At 35.3% G+C, this 20,976-nt stretch overlaps 1 protein-coding gene across 2 annotated transcripts; it reads right to left on the minus strand.

Moving 5' to 3' along the window:
- Nucleotides 1-573: 573 nt before the first annotated feature.
- LOC138714324 (uncharacterized) lies at nt 574-19,329 on the minus strand. 2 transcript variants are annotated; one of them, XM_069846606.1, is made up of 4 exons: nt 19,198-19,329; nt 5,832-5,908; nt 2,967-3,103; nt 574-716 (listed from the first exon to the last, which is right to left on the minus strand). In XM_069846606.1, exons 1-4 carry the CDS (start codon nt 19,286-19,288, stop codon nt 632-634), a joined length of 390 nt encoding a protein of 129 aa, XP_069702707.1. In that variant the 5' UTR covers nt 19,289-19,329; the 3' UTR covers nt 574-631. The 2 variants fall into 2 exon arrangements, with proteins under 2 accessions (XP_069702707.1, XP_069702716.1); XM_069846615.1 differs by having other exon boundaries at nt 2,967-3,099; nt 5,828-5,908.
- Between the last annotated feature and the right edge of the window lie 1,647 nt (nt 19,330-20,976).

Raw genomic sequence — 20,976 nt, forward strand, 5'->3', positions numbered from 1 at the left:
ACCCAACCAATTCCTTTTTGTTTTCCTGGTAATTTCCAGTATCATTCCTTCTTCATCCATTCTTTCCAAAACAGCTTCATTTTTTATTCTATCTCTCCATTTTACACGTTCCATCCTTCTCCATATCCACATTTCATATGCTTCTATTCGCTTCTCTCCACTTCGTCCTAATGTCCATGTTTCTGCCCCATAGAATGTCACACTCCACACAAAACACTTCACTAGTCTTTTCTTAGTTCTTTTTTCCAGAGGTCCGTAGAAGATGCTCCTTTTTCAATTAAAAGTTTCCTTTGACTTCCTGGCACAGCTCATGTTACTGCTTATAGTACATCCCAAGTATTTAAAACTGTCCACTTAGTCTACTATCACGTTTATAATTCGCAAGTTTACCTTCTTTACTTTTCTTCCTATGACCATGCTCTTCGTCTTGCTGCCATTTATCTTCATCCCATACTGTTCACAACTCTCAAAATGCAATAAAACCAACTTAACGAAATACTGTTTCATTACGGTTATAAATCAGAGGAGAGTAAAGGATTCTGTTCAACGATTCTTTTTACATTAAAAAAATACTTTTTTTCACTAAAAAGAGTTTATTAAGATATAAAATACATACAACAGACAACAATAATTAAACAAGAATAACAGGAAGAAAGTGGTGATTGGCGAATTTCGGTGTAGAGATTGCAATGTTGTGAGGGTAGGAAGATGAGTCCCTGAAACAAGAAAATGGAACTCTTATTAGATTTATGATTATGTCTGTATAGTTTACAATGCTATTAACACCTATATATCGTTCCAAGAAGAATAAAGAACCAATATAAAGCTATTTATAGTTATTAACTTATTCATGTCTAACTTTGACAATTTGAAGTGGTGTTACATTATACTACTCTGGTAAGAATAGTTTCTATAAACATGAGATCTAGTTTTCAACGGTTTCAAAGTTATCGAACTTCTTACTTATAAGAGGACTACAATCTTGTGAACCGGGCTTCAACTTTCGACTAGTAAACAAATCACGCGTAGAAGATCAATTCTTTAAGACAATCCGGCACTGTTTGACAGACTAACTCAACAGCCATGGAAGCAATGATCTTCAGTTACACGCGCATGTATGTTTAACGGTACAATAAATACAAGTGCAGTTCGGAAATCTATTGATTGCACCTTGTACATTTCTTTGCGCTGAATGTAGGTTAATTCATTCTACAATTTTATAAAAAAAAAAAATAGGGGAGAGTCGGGTAGTATCGGACATCGGGTAATATCGGACAGTGAGTTTCATTCATCTACCACACGATGATAGTACCTGATTGACATGGTTACGTTTCAGTGATGTCGCATAGAGAAACGTAACCATGTCATTCAGGTACTACCATATGGTGGTAGATGAAAGAAACGCACTGTCCGATACTACCCGATGTCCGATACTACCCGACTCTCCCCTATATTTATTTCCTATAGAACAATTTGTTCATTTCATGAATAAAAATAGCTGAAGTCTACTGTATAGGGGAGAGTTGCGTAGTATCGGACATCGGGTAATATCGGACAGTGAGTTTCTTTCATCTACCACACGATGATAGTACCTGATTGACATGGTTACGTTTCTGTGATGTCGCATAGAGAAACGTAACCATGTCATTCAGGTACTACCATATGGTGGTAGATGAAAGAAACGCACTGTCCGATACTACCCGATGTCTGGTACTACCCGACTCTCCCCTATATTTATTTCCTATAGAACAATTTGTTCATTTCATGAATAAAAATAGCTTAAGTCTACTGTATAGGGGAGAGTTGGGTAGTATCGGACATCGGGTAATATCGGACAGTGAGTTTCTTTCATCTACAACCAGATGATAGTACCTGAATGAAATGGTTACGTTTCTGTGATGTCGCGTACAGAAATGTAACCATGTTATTTAGGTACTACCATCTGGTGGTAGATGAAAGAAACGCACTGTCCGATACTACCCAACTCTTCCCTAATATTGCCAACAAATTCAGATTTGTTCATTATTTAATCTGAAAATATTTGAGGCTAAGAGGAATGAAGTTACAGGAGAATAGATAAAGTTACACAACACAGAACTGCACGCATTGTATTCTTCACCTGACATAATTAGGAACATTAAATCCAGACGTATTAAGTGGACAGAGCATGTAGCACGTATGGGCGAATCGGTGGAAAAAAGACCTCTGGAGAGGTCGAGACGTAGATGGGAGGAGCCGCCGGCGTGGCTCAGTCGGTTAAGACGCATGTCTGCCGGTCTGAAGTTGCGCTCGGGCGCGGTTTCGATCCCCACTTGGGCTGATTACCTGGTTGGATTTCTTCCGAGGTTTTCCCCAACCGTAAGGTGAATGTCAGGTAATCTATGGCGAATTCTCGGCCTCATTTCGCCAAATACCATCTCACTATCACCAATCTCATCGAAGCTAAATAATATCGTAGTTGATACAGCGTCGTTAAATAACCAACTAAAATAAAAAAAAAATAAATGGGAGGGTAATATTAAAATGGATTTGAGGGAGGTGCGGTATGATGATAGGGACTGGATTAATGTTGCTCAGGATAGAGACTGATGGTGGGCTTATGTGAGGGCGGCAATGAACCTCCGGGTTTCTCTAAAAGCCATTTGTAGTCTATGTAAGTAAGAAATTAGTCTGGTGATTTACATTTTGACTGCGGTGAAGACTATTTATGTTAAAGCCCTTTTAAATATCATTAAAATGATTATTTCAAAGATTCCCTCTTGGGATAATTAACTCGTTGAATTTCTTTCGGAGTTCTCCTCAAATGTAAAGCTTGTTTAAGGTAAACTCATGAATTGTAGACTTCTTTCCGTCAAATAACTTCTCCCTATTAGTAATTCCATCGACGATAAATAACCTGGTAGTTGATACAGAGTCGTAAAATAAGCGACTATAGAAAGGATAATCTTCAAGACGGATGGACTTACTGGCAAGGACTTGGCGCGCTCAGATCCAGCCGTCGTAGTGGTGGTGGTAGTGGCTCTTGATGTACACGGGGACCTTCTTCACGTGGTGGTGATGCACCGTGTGTACTTGGTACGGCACGTGGATGATGTAGTGCTCGCTGAAACACAAGGGCACACCGCGAGCTTAGCAAATCAGATCCTTTCAAGACTTCAGTAGTCAATGTCCTCTTATATAATCATGTAAATTAGCCACGAAGGTCAGTATATTTCAATTCAACAACTCTGTCGGCGTATATTTAAAGTTATTTTTACTGTAGTTACAGAAGACATCTAAATTCATCTTTAGTGTAGAGCCAATGAACATTAAAATTTATCTGAACTGTAAAATCAGACAAAATTTACGTACATAAGCCTATACATTTACTGAAGAGGCAGAGAATATTTAAACTTATTTTATCTGTAGTGCCAGAGAGCAATTTATTATTAATTCACCTTCGTTGTAGAGACAGAGCGTGTTTAAATTTATTTTTAAGTGTAGAGATTAAATACTTTAAAATTTATTGTTACTGCAATATCGGAGAATTTTTAAATTTATATGTGCTACAGAAACAGAGAATAATGGAATTTATGTTTATTGTAGAGGCAGGGAAAATTAAATTACATACCGCTGAGCCATTTATACCCGAACCCACACTTTTTGAAGTCGAAATTGCGATAGAAAACCTGAAAAAGTACCAGTCTCCAGGTATCGATCAAATTCCAGCATAATATTACAAGAGGGCGGAAGCTCATTATCTAGCGAAATTTATAAGCTTTCACTTGATATTTGGGAAAAGGAAATTGTACCAGAACAATGGAAGGGATCCATAATTGCACCTATTTTTAAGAAGGGGGGCAAGACTAACTGTGGTAACTTTCGAGGAATATCACTTTTGTTGACGTCGTACAAAATTTTGTCCAATATTCTTTTGAGAAGATTAACTCCATATGTAGATGAGGATCATTGCGGTTTTAGGAGTAATAGATCGACTATTGATCATATTTTTTGTATTCGACAGATATTGGAGAAACAATGGGAATATAAGGGTTCAGTGCATCAGTTATTCATAGATTTCAAAAAGGCATATCACTCGGTTAACATAGAAGTTTTATGTGATCTTCTTACTGAATTTGGTATTCCCAAGAAACTAGTTTGATTAATTAAAATGTGTCTCAGTGAAACGTACATCAGAGTCCGTATAGATCAGTTTCTATTTGATGCTTTTCTAATTCACTGCGGGTTAAAGCAAGGAGATGCACTATCACCTTACTTTTTAACTTCGCTCTAGAATATGCTATAAGGAAAGTTCAGGATAACAGAGGGTTTGGAATTGAACGGTTACATCAGCTTCTTGTCTATGCGGATGACGTGGATATCTTAGGAGAGGATCCATAAACTATTAGGGAAAACACGGAAATTTTACTTGAAGTAAGTAAAGCGACTCTCCCTCAGAGACAAGATTTCCAACACCAGACTCAAGCAGATGACAAACACCAGAGACATGGCACACCAAGGGGAACGCCTGAAATGGAAATGGGGAGGCCACGTGTCGAGACTCCAAGGCTGCAGATGGGCGCATATTTCCACCACGTGGGACCCACGCATCGGGAGGCGAAACCGAGGAAGACCTGGGACCAGATGGGCGGACTTCTTCAAGAGCCTAGCTGGACCCCTGTGGTCCAGAACAGCCAAGACCCGAGAAGAATGGAGATCGCTACAGTTTGCCAGTATCGAGTGAGAGTGCAAGTGTACACACACAAACGACGAACAAAACTTATATAGAACAGAATCTACCGTCATGCGGATTAGCTCACCGCATGATCTCTAAAGAGCTCCCCTTTTTAGGAGGCCATAGCCCTTCACGGGAAATCCAAAGGCTATTTCATTCATTCATTCATTCAAGTAAAGCGATCGGTTTGGAAGTAAATCCCGAATATGATTATGTCTCGTGACGAGAATATTGTACGAAATGGAAATATAAAAATTGGAGATTTATCCTCCGAAGAGGTGGAAAAATTCAAATATCTTGGAGCAACGGTAACAAATATAAATTACACTCGGGAGGAAATTAAACATAGAATAAATATGGGAAGTGCGTGTTATTATTCGGTTGAGAAGCTTTCGTCATCTAGTCTGCTGTCAAAAAATCTGAAAGTTAGAATTTATAAAACAGTTATATTACCGGTTCTTCTGTATGGTTGAGAAACTTGGACTCTCACTTTGAGAGAGGAACAGAGATTAAGGCTATTTGAGAATAAGGTTCTTAGGAAAGGATATTATAAAAAAGGATTTTAGGGATGTGGGATATGATAATAGAGACTGAATTAATCTTGCTCAGGATAGGGACCGATGACGGGCTTATGTGAGGGCGGCAATGAGCCTCCGGATTTCTTAAAAGCCGTAAGTATATCAGTAACTTTACCTCTGATTGAGGTTCCGGCCGACATACACATCTATTATCTCACTTGATATGTATATGCATCTGAAGTCTGATTAGTTTAATATAGTATGTTACTAGTCAGCGATGTATGTAATGGAGGGGGGGAAAGATTTGGTCACCCTACCTCATCTCCTGACTTACAACTAGTTGCCTCATGAGTGATGCCTTATTGGTGTCTCTTATGAGGTTCAGATCTGTCTTCGTACAGTTGACTAAACAACAACAATCTGTAACTTCTATATAAAAACGGATGTCATCTTTTCTTGAAAAATGGTTTTTCTGTTTTAGTACGTATAAAACGTAGGCCTATTTGCAGCAAAGTTTAAATAATTTGAAAAGTATCCTGACTTATAAACACCACCGTACCTAAAGTTACGGAATGTAGAAAATTAAGAATTGAACTTACTGTTTCCCGCCATAGCCTCCTGGTTCTGGAATTGGACTGCTCATGGCTGCAGCGAACAGAACCACCACACAAAGAAGCTGCAACAAAGAGACGAGCATTGGGTGTAGTTGTAAAGAGCGTTAAATAATTTTACGTATATTTTCTCAGGGTAATACTTGTAGAAGAATGATTGAAAAAAAAGACAGTAAATAATTTCGGAATGATCCAGTGTTAAAAGTTGTGTAATCAAGTTGTCAGTGTCGTAGCGTCAATGTAAGCTAAAAAGCTTAGCTTCCCCAGTTAATAATAATTTCATAATAAACCTGCAGTTTATGGAGAAAATTATTTATTAATTTTAATAGAATTTATATTTACGCGTTAAATATTGTGATGCGGCAGCTCAGGATTATTTGTGATGCAGCAGCAAACAAGAAGCCTGCACACACGAGCTTCCAAGCAGACCGGTTTCTTCTGTGTAATCCACCCCGCAGATTTTCCATCCCTTTTAAACTACCCTAGTCGCAAGGCTCGCAAAGAAGCTAGCGTTAACATTTAAAATAAGTAGTTTCCGAGTTATCCCTATTCGTCAGTTGTGTTCAGTTGAAGTGTTAGTGTGCATTGTGGCTGATATAATAAATAATGAGCGAAATAACAGTTCCTGACACTAATTTACTTGAATTTTTTGGGACAACTGTATTATCAAGACTGACTTACGAACAAAAGTGTGATTTAAAAAACAAATGACCGACTCCCTTGCTGTCAATGAAGGACACAACCAAAAGACAGACGCATACTTACGTAATGATACTAATATTGTGATTTCTCTAAGTATGACAGGGAGTGAGCTAATGGTATACGTATACGTGTCTATTTGTTAAGAGATATGTGTAAACCGTGAAATCGTATTTTATTACGTCTCATTTCAGGTCATGCCTTATTGGTGTTACTTACGATGTTCCAACCAATCTTCGACTGCTGACTTGAAATTGACTACTATTTATTTTAAGACTGTATTTTTGTAATACGTTTTCTCATATCGCATGAAAGGCAACTTGAGTTAGCTTCCCCTGCTCAAAATTTCATGCTACGCCACTGCAAGTTGTATAGTATATAATCACTAATACATTTCAATTATATACTTATTACCATTGCGAATCCTTAAAGGATTAAGGGCCGATTTCACCAATCTTATTTAACTTTAATTGAAGGGTTTAAAGTCATAGTGGGCCAAGCGCCATTTATTAAAAACGGAGAAAGCAAGGGTTAAAGTTAAGTGACTACCATAGTTTAATGAAGATTGACATATAATTTAGTTTTAATGTGCACACTTTATATTACTTGCTATATGTTTCATTGAATTACTGTAAGCACTTAATTTTAACTCTTGTTTTCTCCGTTTTTAATGTATGGCGCTTGGCCCACTATGGTTCTGACCCCTTCAGTTGTTACTTAAAGAATTTTAATTGACACTTAAAGGGCCAATGCATTTCGCCAACACAATTTCGGCTTTAAGCTCTCATTAAGCCACATTTAAGTTAATTTATCAATACTTGGTCAATTAAATAATTAATCCTGCATTAACGAAGATAATTTTAATCATGGCAAGGAGAATGATGGACTTGATAACAAATTATCATTTTCAAATATCAGGACGGACCAGGATAATTTCCGGAATATAAGATTATTTTAATACAAAAAAAAAAAAAAAAAATTAAATGTGGTTCAGGTTAAGTAAAACATATACGTTGTGTATTTTAAATATACTGCAGAAGATGACTTAGAATTTCCAACTGATACTTAAGTACTTCATAATTATTTAAATTATGCATTTAATGAAGAAACGTTTAATCAATCTTCGGTTGCCTAAAATATGGCGACTAAACTATATGGACCGTATTCATAGACATTTTTAGCGTGGGTTTCCGGTGGATGAACAGCGTTTATCGTATTCATAAACCAGTGTTATCGATAAGATATGATTTGAATTCTGTACTAGTAACCAGTGGATAGCCGGGGCTAGCTTAGTACTCTCGTAGCGCGTGCTGCGAAATGTCTATGAATATCACCCTATATGAATAACATGTTTGTCGTGTAGGCCTAATATTATATTTGAAGGCATTGGAATCGAGCCAATACATGAATTCTTTCCATTTTGCTTGTTGCATGATATTTCTTTGCATCTACTTACATATTATCAAGTTTTGTCTTCAATATTGCTGAAGACATTAGGATGAGGTTTTCTTCCATTGAATTTCTTTCTAGTTATTTCCAACCTGTCTTCTTTTCTTTTTAAAGTCTACCCATCCATCTTTTTGTTTTTGATGATTTTAATATTTTATGAGGTTACCTCTGTTTGTGACGAAAGTTTCTTATCGTAATATAACAAATGAACTCTATATAGAGGTCCTTGCTTGCATTAACAAGACGCATGGCCTTCGGAATTACGATTTTACTATGATTCCGAAGGCCGTGATGACTTAATTGGGAATTAAATTAATTTACTTTTTATTAAATGTGTATTAGTTTGGTGAAATGCAAACGAATTAAATACGATTTAACTTCCGTATTTAAGTTAAATTACAATTAGTTAATTGTGGATTAGTGACATGTTGGTGAAATCGAACCTTAGAATTTCTAAATGATAGTTAAGTACTTCATAATATTATTTCAATGGTACATATATTTAAGAGAACTTTACTCAATCTTCTCTTGCCTAAAATACGCCAACTAAATTAATAGGAATAACATATTTTTCATGTAGGCCTAATATTACATTTGAAGGCATTGTAACAGCGAAAATTCATGAAGTCTTTCTATTTTGCTTGTTGCATGATATATTCTTGCATCTATTTTCATATCCTATTCAGTTTTTCTTCAATATTGCTGAAAACATTGTCGAGTTGGCGGTGTCGTACTGTGGCTATTGTGTGTTGTAGATGGCTTGTGTTCGTAAACTGATTTCAGATTTTGATTAATCTTTATGATATTGGTGATTGAGACGGTGATGAGCTATGGTATGTAAATTTCTATCAGGCATTTGCCTTAGTGACTAAGGGAAACCATGAGCAACCCCATTCAGATTGATCGGTCTCGGGGTTTGAACCCGGGACTTCCCGAATGCGATTCTCAAACGCTATCGTCTAAGACAGACCTGCAGAACTGTAGCTCTTGAGAGCGACTGCTTTCCTCTCTTTTCTTACCCCACCCACCTTTTCTACCTGTGCGGTCACGGCGTTCTAGTTACGCTCGGTTGCATCAACATTCATTCTCGCGGCGGAAGTCAATCATCCCCAATAGAAGTGGAGTGAGGCTGACGTCATATTTCCTCTACTTGCGAGTTCTGCAGGCCTGGTCTAAGACAACTTACTCGGTGGCTTAACACTATTATGTACGATTATTTACTTTAATTTTTCGCTTAACCCTAACCTATTATTTTGAGATCAAACGGCATGATTTTCTACGTTTAAGGAAGATAAGGCTTTCTATGAGTATGAAAAGTTGATATAACATGACCTTTCGACAATCTGTAAAGTTCCTGAACTGTTATGTTACAAGAAAATAAACAAATTCAGTATGAAAAGGTTGCCAAATTGAGAAATATAAGTCAGTTTTCTTATCTCACATGGCATTATGAATTATTGGCTTAGGTTTTCTGTCAGTTCGCATTCAAAATTATATTTTCGGAGGTTGAAATCGTAATTTTCGTGATACTCTATAAAAATACTCGTCCAATGTTGGCAATACTTTTAATTTACACCTCGAGCAATAAGAAATTAAATCAAAGAAACATAAAGGAAGAATAAGGATGACTGAAATCTTTGTTTTATATCTGCATAAAAAGTAGTTATAGTCTACTATTGCACGTTTTGTAGGCTTGACCTTGAGTAAAAGAAGTCTCATCAGCTGAGTGCCGGCACAGACTGGAGTATACTCAGTAGAAATTTTCATACATTTTCACTTCTTATGCGAAGTGTAGATACGATATTAATAGAAGAACAGCACGGATTTAGATGAAACTGAAGCAGCATACATTGCGTTTTGTAGAGAAACACACATGATACAATGTATATATTTTGTAGGATTCATTGACTTCCAAACTTTTATCTTGATAAGAAGGGACCGTACTTTGTTCCAGGAGGCTACAAGATTGAGCTATTACTGGAGTTTTTAAGTTAATTATGTGAGTACTTCTCACATGCGAAGTACTTGACTGACAGCTCACGCAACTCTTGTTTGGTCAAGTTGGGCAGAACAATGTAGGCCTACATTATTTATTATAATGTAAATAGTAAAAATAGCGTATTTTAATGTACATGGTTTAAATAATTTAAATTGTAAATATTAGTGTAATTGTTAAAGTGGACCATGTTCTGACAATCGGCTTTTGAAAGTAGTCAATGTCTGACAGCCACTTTACACTGTGCACGCTAAAATACCCACTTTTCACTATTGCACTATGGTAAAGAATGAAAACTTAACGTGATCAAACATTATTTATACTGTTGTACACAATTTACAAAATAAGTAGGCTATAATATTATGATTCGAAGAAGAATTAACCTAGCATGGGCGAAAATCTGGGGACTCAAATTCCTGCTCTTAGACAAAGATATAAATATACAATTAAGACTGGAAGCCCTACGGACCTGTATCATACCGACTCTAACATATGGCAGCCAAACCTGGTCCTTAACTAAAAAACAAGCACAGAAAATACAGATATGCCAACGCAAAATGGAGAGAAAGATATTAAACTACAGGACAAGAACTGTAAGAAATGAAGAACTGAGACTAAAAAGCGTTATCCAGACCTAAGCAATTTACACATTCTTAAGTTTAAAAATAAAGTGAAAATGTTTGTATGATATTTGAAAAATTTTATTATAATTTTTTAAAGTGTTACTAGCATTATATGGTACTGATTTTTATTGTATTTATCTGATGCATGTACCCTATAAGGTAAAACATTGTAATAAATATAAATAGATCATTTTCTTAATTAATAACAGTGTATATCTCCAATAAATGATTTTCTTAGCATCGCCACAGATACACTTGATTGTACTTGTCACTATATCTTGTCACTAGAAAGTTATTGAAATTTATATTTTCCCCGCCATTCATAAAATATTTTGATATGATACCTCTTGCACAAAAGGAGAGATCTATAACTGAAACTCGATTAATATATTTCAGTATTATTTATATTTATCCTGGTAATAATGAACAGTTTGACTCGTAGACATTTTGTTTTTCAGCATTAACTTCCCATGATTGTACGAGAAGATTAGAAGAGAACGGCAGTTACGTAGACTTTCAGCTCCCCACTACTACCATTAACCCATTATATCCCAGTGGCAACTAAAGTTGCCAAGGCAATAATGCTTTACTGAATGGTTGATTTGAATTTTTTTCGTTGTTCACAATAATTGGTATAAAGATTAAGATGTCCTCCACTAGTTCCTGTTGAGTTTTAGCTCATCCGTTCGTTACGTCGTTAGTACAGAAGAAATTATTGAGGAGTGCACACACAAGATTCTCGACTGCTACACATTCCTTCAATAATGTAATTATAAATATATCTATCAATTGCTGCACAACAATTTAAATTACATAAATCTATTAAGAATATGTGAAATTTTATTATATTAACCAAATTTTTAATGTACACGTTATCACAATTTCATCAGAGTGGCTTGAATTTGTATGGTAACTTTAGTTGCCAGTGGGCACTTACGATTCTTTTTTTATCCATTTTCCAAATTCTTCCAAATTTTACCATTGCTAACGCTGGAAACGAACAATGACATAATATAAATTTTTATAGCAATTCTTTCCTTCACTACTGGCTAGTTCGTAGTTCAATTCCGTGCTGTAGTACATTTTTATTTACGTAATATCTGGAACTAATACCTCTGATTTTCATCTGTTATAGCATTTTCGTTTTATAGAAAGGCTATATATAAAACTGTAAGTATAGAGATTTTATACATTCATTATGAAGTAATTGGAATAAAATGTATGTTTATTTTAGGATTTCACAAAATTCCAAGAAAAGGGAAGGTAAAATCTTTAACAGTTCACGAAATTCTGGATATTGCGGAAGACAAAGAAAGCACGGTGAACAACATAGCAATCGGTCCTCCATTCGAGGAGAAGGAAGTGAAACAGATCAGGATTTAGACCTCTCGTATAATGAAGCTCAAGACAACGTTGATCACCTTCCAGCTAGAATACAAATTCCCTCTTCTACCAAGTCAATGACGCGGGGGTGGAAGGAATCAATGAGTGACGTATTCGGATGAGTGACGCAACGCCACAATTGGCGCCCACTTCTGCGAGCCTGTCTTAGACCCTTTTTCTCTACAGAATTACTTCAGCTTATATTTATGGAAACCAATAGATATGCGGCTCAGCCAGCGTCTTACGCATAATTTGAATATCTCAAGGGAAGAGATTTTTATTCTAATCGGTATTCTATCTGGGTACCACAAACTTCCATCAAGAAGGCTTTATTGGAAAAGCAATTCGGATGTTCATGTGTCACTACTGTCAGAATCTATGCGACACAACCGATTTGATGAACTACTGAGATTCCTTCACCTAACAAATAATGACGGATTACATGTTCTGATTCTCTTTATAAAGTGAGACAACTCTTCCATACTGAACGCTTCCTTCAAACAAGTGTCTGGTAAATATGTAAGCATTGATGAAAGTATGATCCTATGAACTGTTTAGCACCATGACAGTTCATAAGGGGAAAGACGGAGCGTCATATTCAAATTGAGAGTTGCTGATGATCCATCTGGGTTTATCTTTCATGCTGAACCATATTGTGGGAGTTCAACTTGCTTTCCTGAAACAAATCCTGGTCAAGGAAGTAATGTTGTTTAGGGATTGGTTGATCATGTGCAGTTACCACAAGGAATAAAATTCTACTTCGATAATCTCTTCACAACTGCAGTTTGCATTTTTTTTTCCTGATTCATGTCTCAAAACATTTCATGATGCATGAGGACTATTTGGTGTTGAATAAAATCGACTTTTCCCTTAAATTTGACATAACAATTATGGACTGAGTGAAAAATAATAGTCTAAAGTGATGAAAGTGATGTGGTGTTTGTAATTTTGTTAGTGCTAAATAAAGCAAAAGCTTTTATCGAAGTAAGATGCATTTATTTCACAATAACAAAATAGTAGACACGCAAGTGCCCAGTGGCAACTAAAGTTGCCAGCCTAGAATGGTACTTTTGGTTGAAGGTACATGAATGATATAAGATTATAGTGCTTAGGGTTCTTCCAGGACCACATAACAGAAATATCACGCTAAAATCTCATTCAGGGAATTACGGGCATTAATGGGTTAATGCACAGCACAATGTCAATACGGCGGTTGCTGTCGTCTGCGATACAACGAACTTTTCTGTTGATTTTCGAGTTTGGCATTTTTTCCGGTTATTATATGTTTATTTAAGTTGTGTTAACTCTCGCTAGTGGTTTTATATTTTATTTTATCCGTCTTAGTATTTATTTTATTATTGTAAATATTTTTGTTTTATCACTATTATTATTATTATTATTATTATTAATATTATTATTATTATTACTATTATTTACATCATCAGCATTATTATTTGAACCCTGTAAAATTTATGTAGACTACTGGACTGTACCCGAGCACGAGCATATGCTCATTTCGGGTATCTATTCATATGTATTCAATTCAAATGTAAATTGTAAATACATTTGAAATTTGAAATTTGAAAAAAAAAAAATTGAAATGGCCTGCAAGACAGCGAGAAGACTAAAATGGAAATGGAGAGGACATGTGGCCAGACTACCCGCCGACAGATGGGCATACGCCACTGCAGTCTGGGACCCAAGGAGGGGAAGAAGAGGAAGGGGGAGACCAAGAAGGAGATGGGCACAGGACTTCGTTGACGTGATAGGACCGCAGTGGACGCGTATTGCGAGAGACAGAGAAAAGTGGAAAGACATAATTTTAGATTTAGAATAAGTAACAGTAGAACACAAAACAGTGAAGTGAAGTGAGGATAAGTGAAGTGACTCAACTTTGAGTAAGGCCCACAGGGACTAGCTCACCCCGTGAGCAAAAGTAGAACTGCCCTACCGATGGTTGGATGCCTGCTAAGGATGTAATGGGCTTTTCTAATTCTAATCTAATTTCTAATAATATTATGAAATAAAATACGTTGCATTACAATACTGTACATAAGCTTAATATTGTAAATAATGTTTGATTAAGTAAAATTAACTTCCAATCGTGGCGGCCGTTTCTGTAACGACGAAAAAACACATTAACATTCAAAAAATAAATTATGGCACTAGTTTCAAAAATAACTATTGAAAGCGTGTCTGGTCTTGATAAATTTTCTAAATCAAGTTCTAAGCAGTAAATGCATATGATGATAATGATGATGATGATGATGATGATGATGAAGAAGCTCAGAGCTAACGGTCCCGGGTCTAGACAGGGTCGGAGACGGATGTGATTCTGACCTTGTTATGCGATGCACGAATGCAGTGAGTCATGAAATGCAGTAATGCCCTCGTTTCCGAGGTATGCCAAACTTTCGAAACTAGCAGCCAAATAATTGAACACTTTACCAGCCATCAAAGGTTATTGCCCCGTGGATTTTGGTGTGCATTGACGAAATGTTAGAAAGGATAAACTTCCATTTTGAAGTGATTGCCGACTTTTAGGATAAAAATCCACATTTTTTTCTTAATGTCTTTCAAACTTTGGTGACATAACGACCAGCGCCGGCTTAAAACTAGACTCTCTACTTACATAATTGTCCTAACAGACTCTTATGATGAGTAAAATACTCACGCTTTGTGCTATGGATATGGTTTTTAATTGTGGTAACTTACAGTAAAGATCCAAAAAACAACTCTTGGATTAGTAATAGAAGAGGGATATCATCCTCAGAGTGGACCAATGCCATAAAGATGTCCACAAACATCGCAGCAGTACGATCGGTGCCAGGTCGTGCCAGATCAAAACTGTCGTCATCCAGGATGCAGCAAAGTAGAAACCCTTGGGCATGTTTTGGGTTATTGCCCTAAAGGAGAACTACTGAGGAACAATCGCCACCATAAAGTGAGAAGCTCCATCTCAACCACTCTTCGGAAGGCAAAGTGGGAGGTTTACGAAGAAGTGCACTGCTTGGCTGAGAATGGGTCAACGAGAAGAGCAGACATTATAGCCATCGATCGCCGGAATCAAAGAAGCCTCATTCTTGACCCCACTGTCCGTTTTGAGAAGGATGATCAACAAGCCAATAACGTTAACAATGAAAAGAAGTCTATTTACAACCCATGTATTCCTCAGTTCAGTGAGAGATACAGAATGAATATTAATACATGGGCAGTGAAAGGACTTCTTTTTGGCGCTAGGTGAACTTCATTTAAGTTAACCAAAACCATTCTCCTTTCTCTTAAATTTTCTAATGAGGACATTAACAAAATTTGTCTAATGGTATTGAGAGATTCATTATCCATTTTACACAATCACTTGTATAATGCTATGTAATTTTTTTTACTTCATTTCATTACTCTTCAATGTATTTTCATCTCATGTTTCTCCGAAATCAAATTGTACTTTATTTTTAAATTTATCATTGTTCCGTATTCTCTCCGCAATCATATTGTATTTTTCATTTAACCTCTGCTTTGTATTCTGGATCCTAGAGGTCAGCCGTAGATTTCGACCAGATGTCCCAAATTGTGGAATTTGTTGTAAGGTATTATTTAATATGTATGTACTGAAATAATATGGACTAAATTTTCAAGTACCATTTTATTTAAAACATTTTATTGTTTTTATTTTAACATACAATTGAAGATAAATTTAGAGACAATGCTGTTCAATTCTTAAAACTAGGCTATCTACAGTTTTTTTTACCAAAAGTTGAAGGACACCCCTTAAAAAGTGATGTTTCACTCCTGTCCTAATATTTATGTAAAATCCCTTGATGTTCATACAGGCATCAAATACGTGTAAAAAGTGAAGCTTTAACTGCAAACCTAATCAGTCTTTCTTCCAAACTGTGGATTATATAACAATTTTTCTGTTATGAAAACTTAATGAAAAAATACACTTTTTGTAGAAAAAAAAATTACTCCAGAATGGGTTTATTTAGATCAGTGAATTTTGGGATAGAGTTAGACATATCTTAAGTACTTCTTGTGCAATTATTACTTTTTGTTTAAACAATTTTTGAAGGCTCGTACACGCATTATAATCCACATTTTTCTCCTTCTTCCTTTAAGAAAAATTATTTTATAAAATTCTCATGTTTGAAGTTCGCGACAAATTGACCCAAGACCGCCCCTTACGTCATAATTCATAACATTACTGGTAAATTAGTTTATTTCCTCCATTTTTAGTAATCAGTATGGGAAGGGTAGATTTCTTCCTTGAAATTCAGTGGGTGTGGACGTGAAGTGGCAGATTATTGAGATATGGCTTATGATCTCTGTAACCCGCAGCTGACCTTGAAGATCTTGGGAAATGATTGTAATGTTTTTAACTCATAAAACAAAAGTTATGAAGTTAAAGTGGATCTCCATTACATATAATTATCAAAGCAAACAAAATACGTACAATTCAATCTTGATTTAAAAAAAGACTACTTAAAAAAAAGCGAATTAAGTACAAACCAATTACATTGGAAGGTAATTTATATGTAATTAAAAGTAATTTTGAAAGGATCTATCCATAATTACGTACAAACCACAACTATGTATAAATGGGTTATGTATAATCCAGGTTCTACCACATAAATTTTATAATGAAAAGCTATTAACTAATTATACAGGGTGATTCACAAGGATTTACCCTCCCTTACGGAGCTTATTTCCGAAGTCATTCTGAGCAAAAAATGTCATATAAACATTTCTCCAAATCTCAATATTTTTTAGAGTTACACTAATTTGAAATTGTTTGTAAAATATCTTTATGCTCGACCATGCCGAAATGTAATAATTATACACCTGGCAGCAGTACTTTAATGCATGTCATTAAAGTACACCTACTCATTAAAGTACAGGTGTTCAGCCAATGAAAACTCAGCTTACAGGTGTTCAGCCAATGACAAGTCAGCTTTGTACCGTTATAAAACCGCAAGTATCGATTATTCTTGGATATGCAATCGAAAGAGAATTAGCGAAAAGTCACGGAGGCTGGAAATCCAATACTGTCGCAGAAGGTTATGTTCTGTTACTATAATAATTAGAGTTAATTATAAATAATATTCAAATAAATTCAATTTGTCATCTCGTTTTTCAATTCTAAATCAATTTTCAGGTTATACCAGAGTAATGTTCATCTTATTCTGTGCCAAAGTCAATGAAATTCGGCCTCGGAAAAAATCAATACTTTAGCGTCTGCGCACATCTCACAATTCAGGTCAGTTCGCACATAACCATAATTTTGAATACTTTCAAGTTAGAAATATGGTCGAGCATAAAAAATCGCATGAAACTTGCCTATAATGGTAATTAAAACGCTCGTATGAAAATTATGAAACTCGCTTGCGCTCGTTTCATAAGTAATCATATTTTTCGTCTTAATTACTACCATTATAGGCTCGTTGCATAATGTACTATTATCCATCAATCTAAAGGGTAAAAGAATATTACAGATAAAGAATGGACTATTCAGGAATATCATTTCTTTAAATAGCTAGTATTCTGAAGCAAAAAATGTGTTGTGAATTCCATAGTTGCTTGGTACAGGTTTTTTTTCTTTCGATTTTTAACTACAAAATTACATTTTCTTATGCATTTATCACAATTGTTACAAATCACGCCACTCTTGAAAATTCTTCAAGACTGTACATTAGGATGCATAATTAAACTGTAAAGAATCAAGTTCCTAAAGTCGTATGAATTGTAACAATTTTTTTGATAAGTGTGTAAGAATGATGTAATTTTAAATTAAAAAATGAAAAATAAAGTCTGTACAAAGCAGCTGACAACACGTTTTTAGCTTCAGGACACTAGCCGATTAAAGAAATGATACTTCTGAATAGTTTAATCTCTATTTGTAATATTCTTTTACCCTTAAAATTAAAGAGAAAAGTTATTTTACAAACAACTTCAAATTACTGTAACTTTGAAAATATTGAGATTAGGACAAACATTTTTTGCTCAGAGTATCTTCGGAAATAAGGTCCGTAAGTGGCGGTAAATTCTCATGAATCAGCCTGTATAATTTTAACGTGCCGTTGTTCACTGCTTAAGGGGAGAGGATGGTATTTTTTAAAACTTTTTTCCTATTTGTTGTAAAATATTCATTTTTTCTATATACAGAGAGCTCATAGCTGTGACAACTCAACCAAATAAAAATGTTTTGAAAAAAAAATTATTTGGGGGCCCAGATTTGAAAAAAAAATATACCCAATGCAGGATTGTACTAAAACCGATATATGTAAACCGTTTTTAAAGATAGATTCAAACAATTTTTTGCAATCTATTTGCAAAAGCATGTTCTACAAGCTGTCTGTAACAGTATTTTGATATCAGCCCCTACGTTTGTAAAATAAACAATTAAAATTTAATAACAATTTTCTGATTTCCTTTCTTTGCAAACAAACGGACTATTTTTAAAATGAAATCAATTAACAAAATTCTGTCACAGAGAAAAGTTTCTTAATAGTCTAAGGAATGTATGTTCTAAATTTCATGCATGTATCTTTAATAGTTCTGGAATTATATCCATTTTTGTCTGGCAATATACCAAAAAAATGAAGTTATTGGAAACCGATAAAAGCAGGCGTGTGATTTAAAAATCCATAGCGCAGGAATTTTAAAAACGACGTCTCAACATCCGATAAGGGCACAAATACCTACAAAATATTATACAATGCATTCCACACATATCAAAGGGTATTTTAAAGAAAAAAATGAAAATTTAATTTACCGGAAACAACAATAAAAGTGGGCGAGTGATTTAAAAATCCATAACGCAGGTAGTTTAAAAATGGCGACTCAACATCTGGTAAGGGCACAAATATCCACAAAATGTTATGATATGCATTAAACACATATCACAGAGTATTTTAAAGAATTTTTTTTTTTTTTTTTTGGAAATTTACTCATTTTTCACCAAAAAATACCATCCTCTCCCCTTAATAAATGCCCAATGACCACAATTTTGGGGCACCAATGACGTGAACTATGAACCTTTTACCGCACTAAGTTCAACGTGAAACAATGTTGACGAAAATGGATGTAGCTTCGGTATAAAAGTTGTCCCGCCTTCTAAAAATACTTCACTAGGTTAGACGTTATATATAAAAGTACACATTCACTTTTTTTTTCTTGAATATCTTGTAACTGTAGCTGTTGTACTCACGATGAACTTGAGAGCTGCCATTCCGCGCGGCCGGATTCTGCAGGGATCGCTCAGGCGCCTGTGGTTTCAGTAAAGTTTCATCTTGGCGCATCACTTTATAAAGGGAGCAAAAATATCCCCACCTTCGTGCAGAAAAACAACAACGATGTGTGACATATTCGACCCACCCCTCCCGACGGGTCAGAGTATGGTGAGAGTGGACATCCCCACTCGCTCGTCGAGAGTGGGGAGGGGTGGGGCCGCATTGTTCGGAAGCAGGAAGTGAATCTATATACATGCTCGAGTAATATCGGGGACTGGCCTCTCCGATTACGTGCGGAAGTAAACAAGCATAGCGAGCCTTCCTTCGTAATTAGACCCGTCCCTACTTTCCCAGGAGGGATTTGCTCTTTCCACGAAATTGTCTCCACATAGTTCAGTAGACAGTCATTAAATCAAGAAACGAATTTTCTAAAAATACACGGAGTAATACAAAAGCTTCTTATATTCTTTCGAAATCGATGAAACTTCGTTATATATAAAATAAAAGGAACATGTTCTTATGTCATTGACAAAAGAATGGAGAATGTTACGGCACTTGTTTCCAATAAATTGTTTTGTTTCTGTTGCGTTGACAACGTTTCGAAATGTAACAAATCATACCTAGTCAAGATAATCTGAGGCAAAAGTATACAGTTTCGTAAAATATGCAATTACTAGAAAGTCGGGGCACTTTTGAAATAGTTGGACATTTACGAAAGTAGTTAGGCCTGCTATTTCATTTACAGAAGAATGGGTTTGACAATCTCGAATTTTGTTTACAATTATCTCATTCCGATTGATTTGCCACCTTTATTTCAGAGTCCAATATTTCTGTTTGCCCTGAAGGCTATAACTGTTTCAGCTGTAATTTAGAAAACATTAATGATAGCCTATTTCATATTAATCAAGTGAATTTCAGAAATAGTCGCATATAATTCAGATTTTTTTTTAATTGTAAATCAAAAAGCATCAGATGTAATTCAGATTGATTAACTGTAATTCAGAAAGTGTCAAATGTAATTAATATCGATTAGCTGTAATTCAGAAAACGTCGGATGTAATTCAGATTGATTAGCAGCAATTCAGAGAGCGTTAGATTTAATTCAGATTGATTAGCTTTAATTCAGAAAGCATCAGATGTAATTCAGATTGATTAGCTGTAATTCAGAAAGCATCAAATGTAATTCAGATTGATTAGCTATAGTTCAGAAAACGTCGGACGCAATTCAGATTCATTAACTGTAATTTAGAAAGAATTACATGTAATTCTGATTGATTAGCTGTAATTCAGAAAGCGTAAGATGTAATTCAGATTAATTAGCTGCAGTTCAGAAAGCGTCAGATGTAATTCAGATTGATTAGCTGTAATTCAGAAAGCATCAGATGTAATTCAGATTGATTAGCTATAATTCAGAAAGCGTTAGATTTAATTCAGTTTGATTAGCTTTAATTCAGAAAGCATCAGATGTAATTCAGATTGATTAGCTGTAAATCAGAAAACATCAGATGTAATTCAGATCGATTAGCTGTAATTCAGAAAACATCAGATGTAATTCAGATTGATTAGCTGTAATTCAGAAAGCATCAGATGTAATTCAGATTGATTAGCTGTAATTCAGAAAACATCAGATGTAATTCAGATCGATTAGCTGTAATTCAGAAAGCGTCAGATGTAATTCAGATTGGTTAGTTTTAATTCAGAAAGCATCAGATGTAATTCAGATTGATTAGCTGTAATTCAGAAAACATCAGATGTAA

Source organism: Periplaneta americana, chromosome 1 (genome assembly GCF_040183065.1).
Source record: "Periplaneta americana isolate PAMFEO1 chromosome 1, P.americana_PAMFEO1_priV1, whole genome shotgun sequence".
Classification (NCBI taxonomy): Eukaryota; Metazoa; Arthropoda; class Insecta; order Blattodea; family Blattidae; genus Periplaneta; species Periplaneta americana.

Coding starts and splice junctions, on each gene's coding strand:
- LOC138714324 (XM_069846606.1), bottom strand. CDS start 19,288: ATGCGCCAAGATGAAACTTTACTGAAACCACAGGCGCCTGAGCGATCC. Junction 3,104..5,831: donor GGAGGCTATGGCGGGAAACA/GTAAGTTCAATT, acceptor CTTGTGTTTCAG/CGAGCACTACATCATCCACG. Junction 717..2,966: donor AGCGCGCCAAGTCCTTGCCA/GTAAGTCCATCC, acceptor TTCTTGTTTCAG/GGACTCATCTTCCTACCCTC.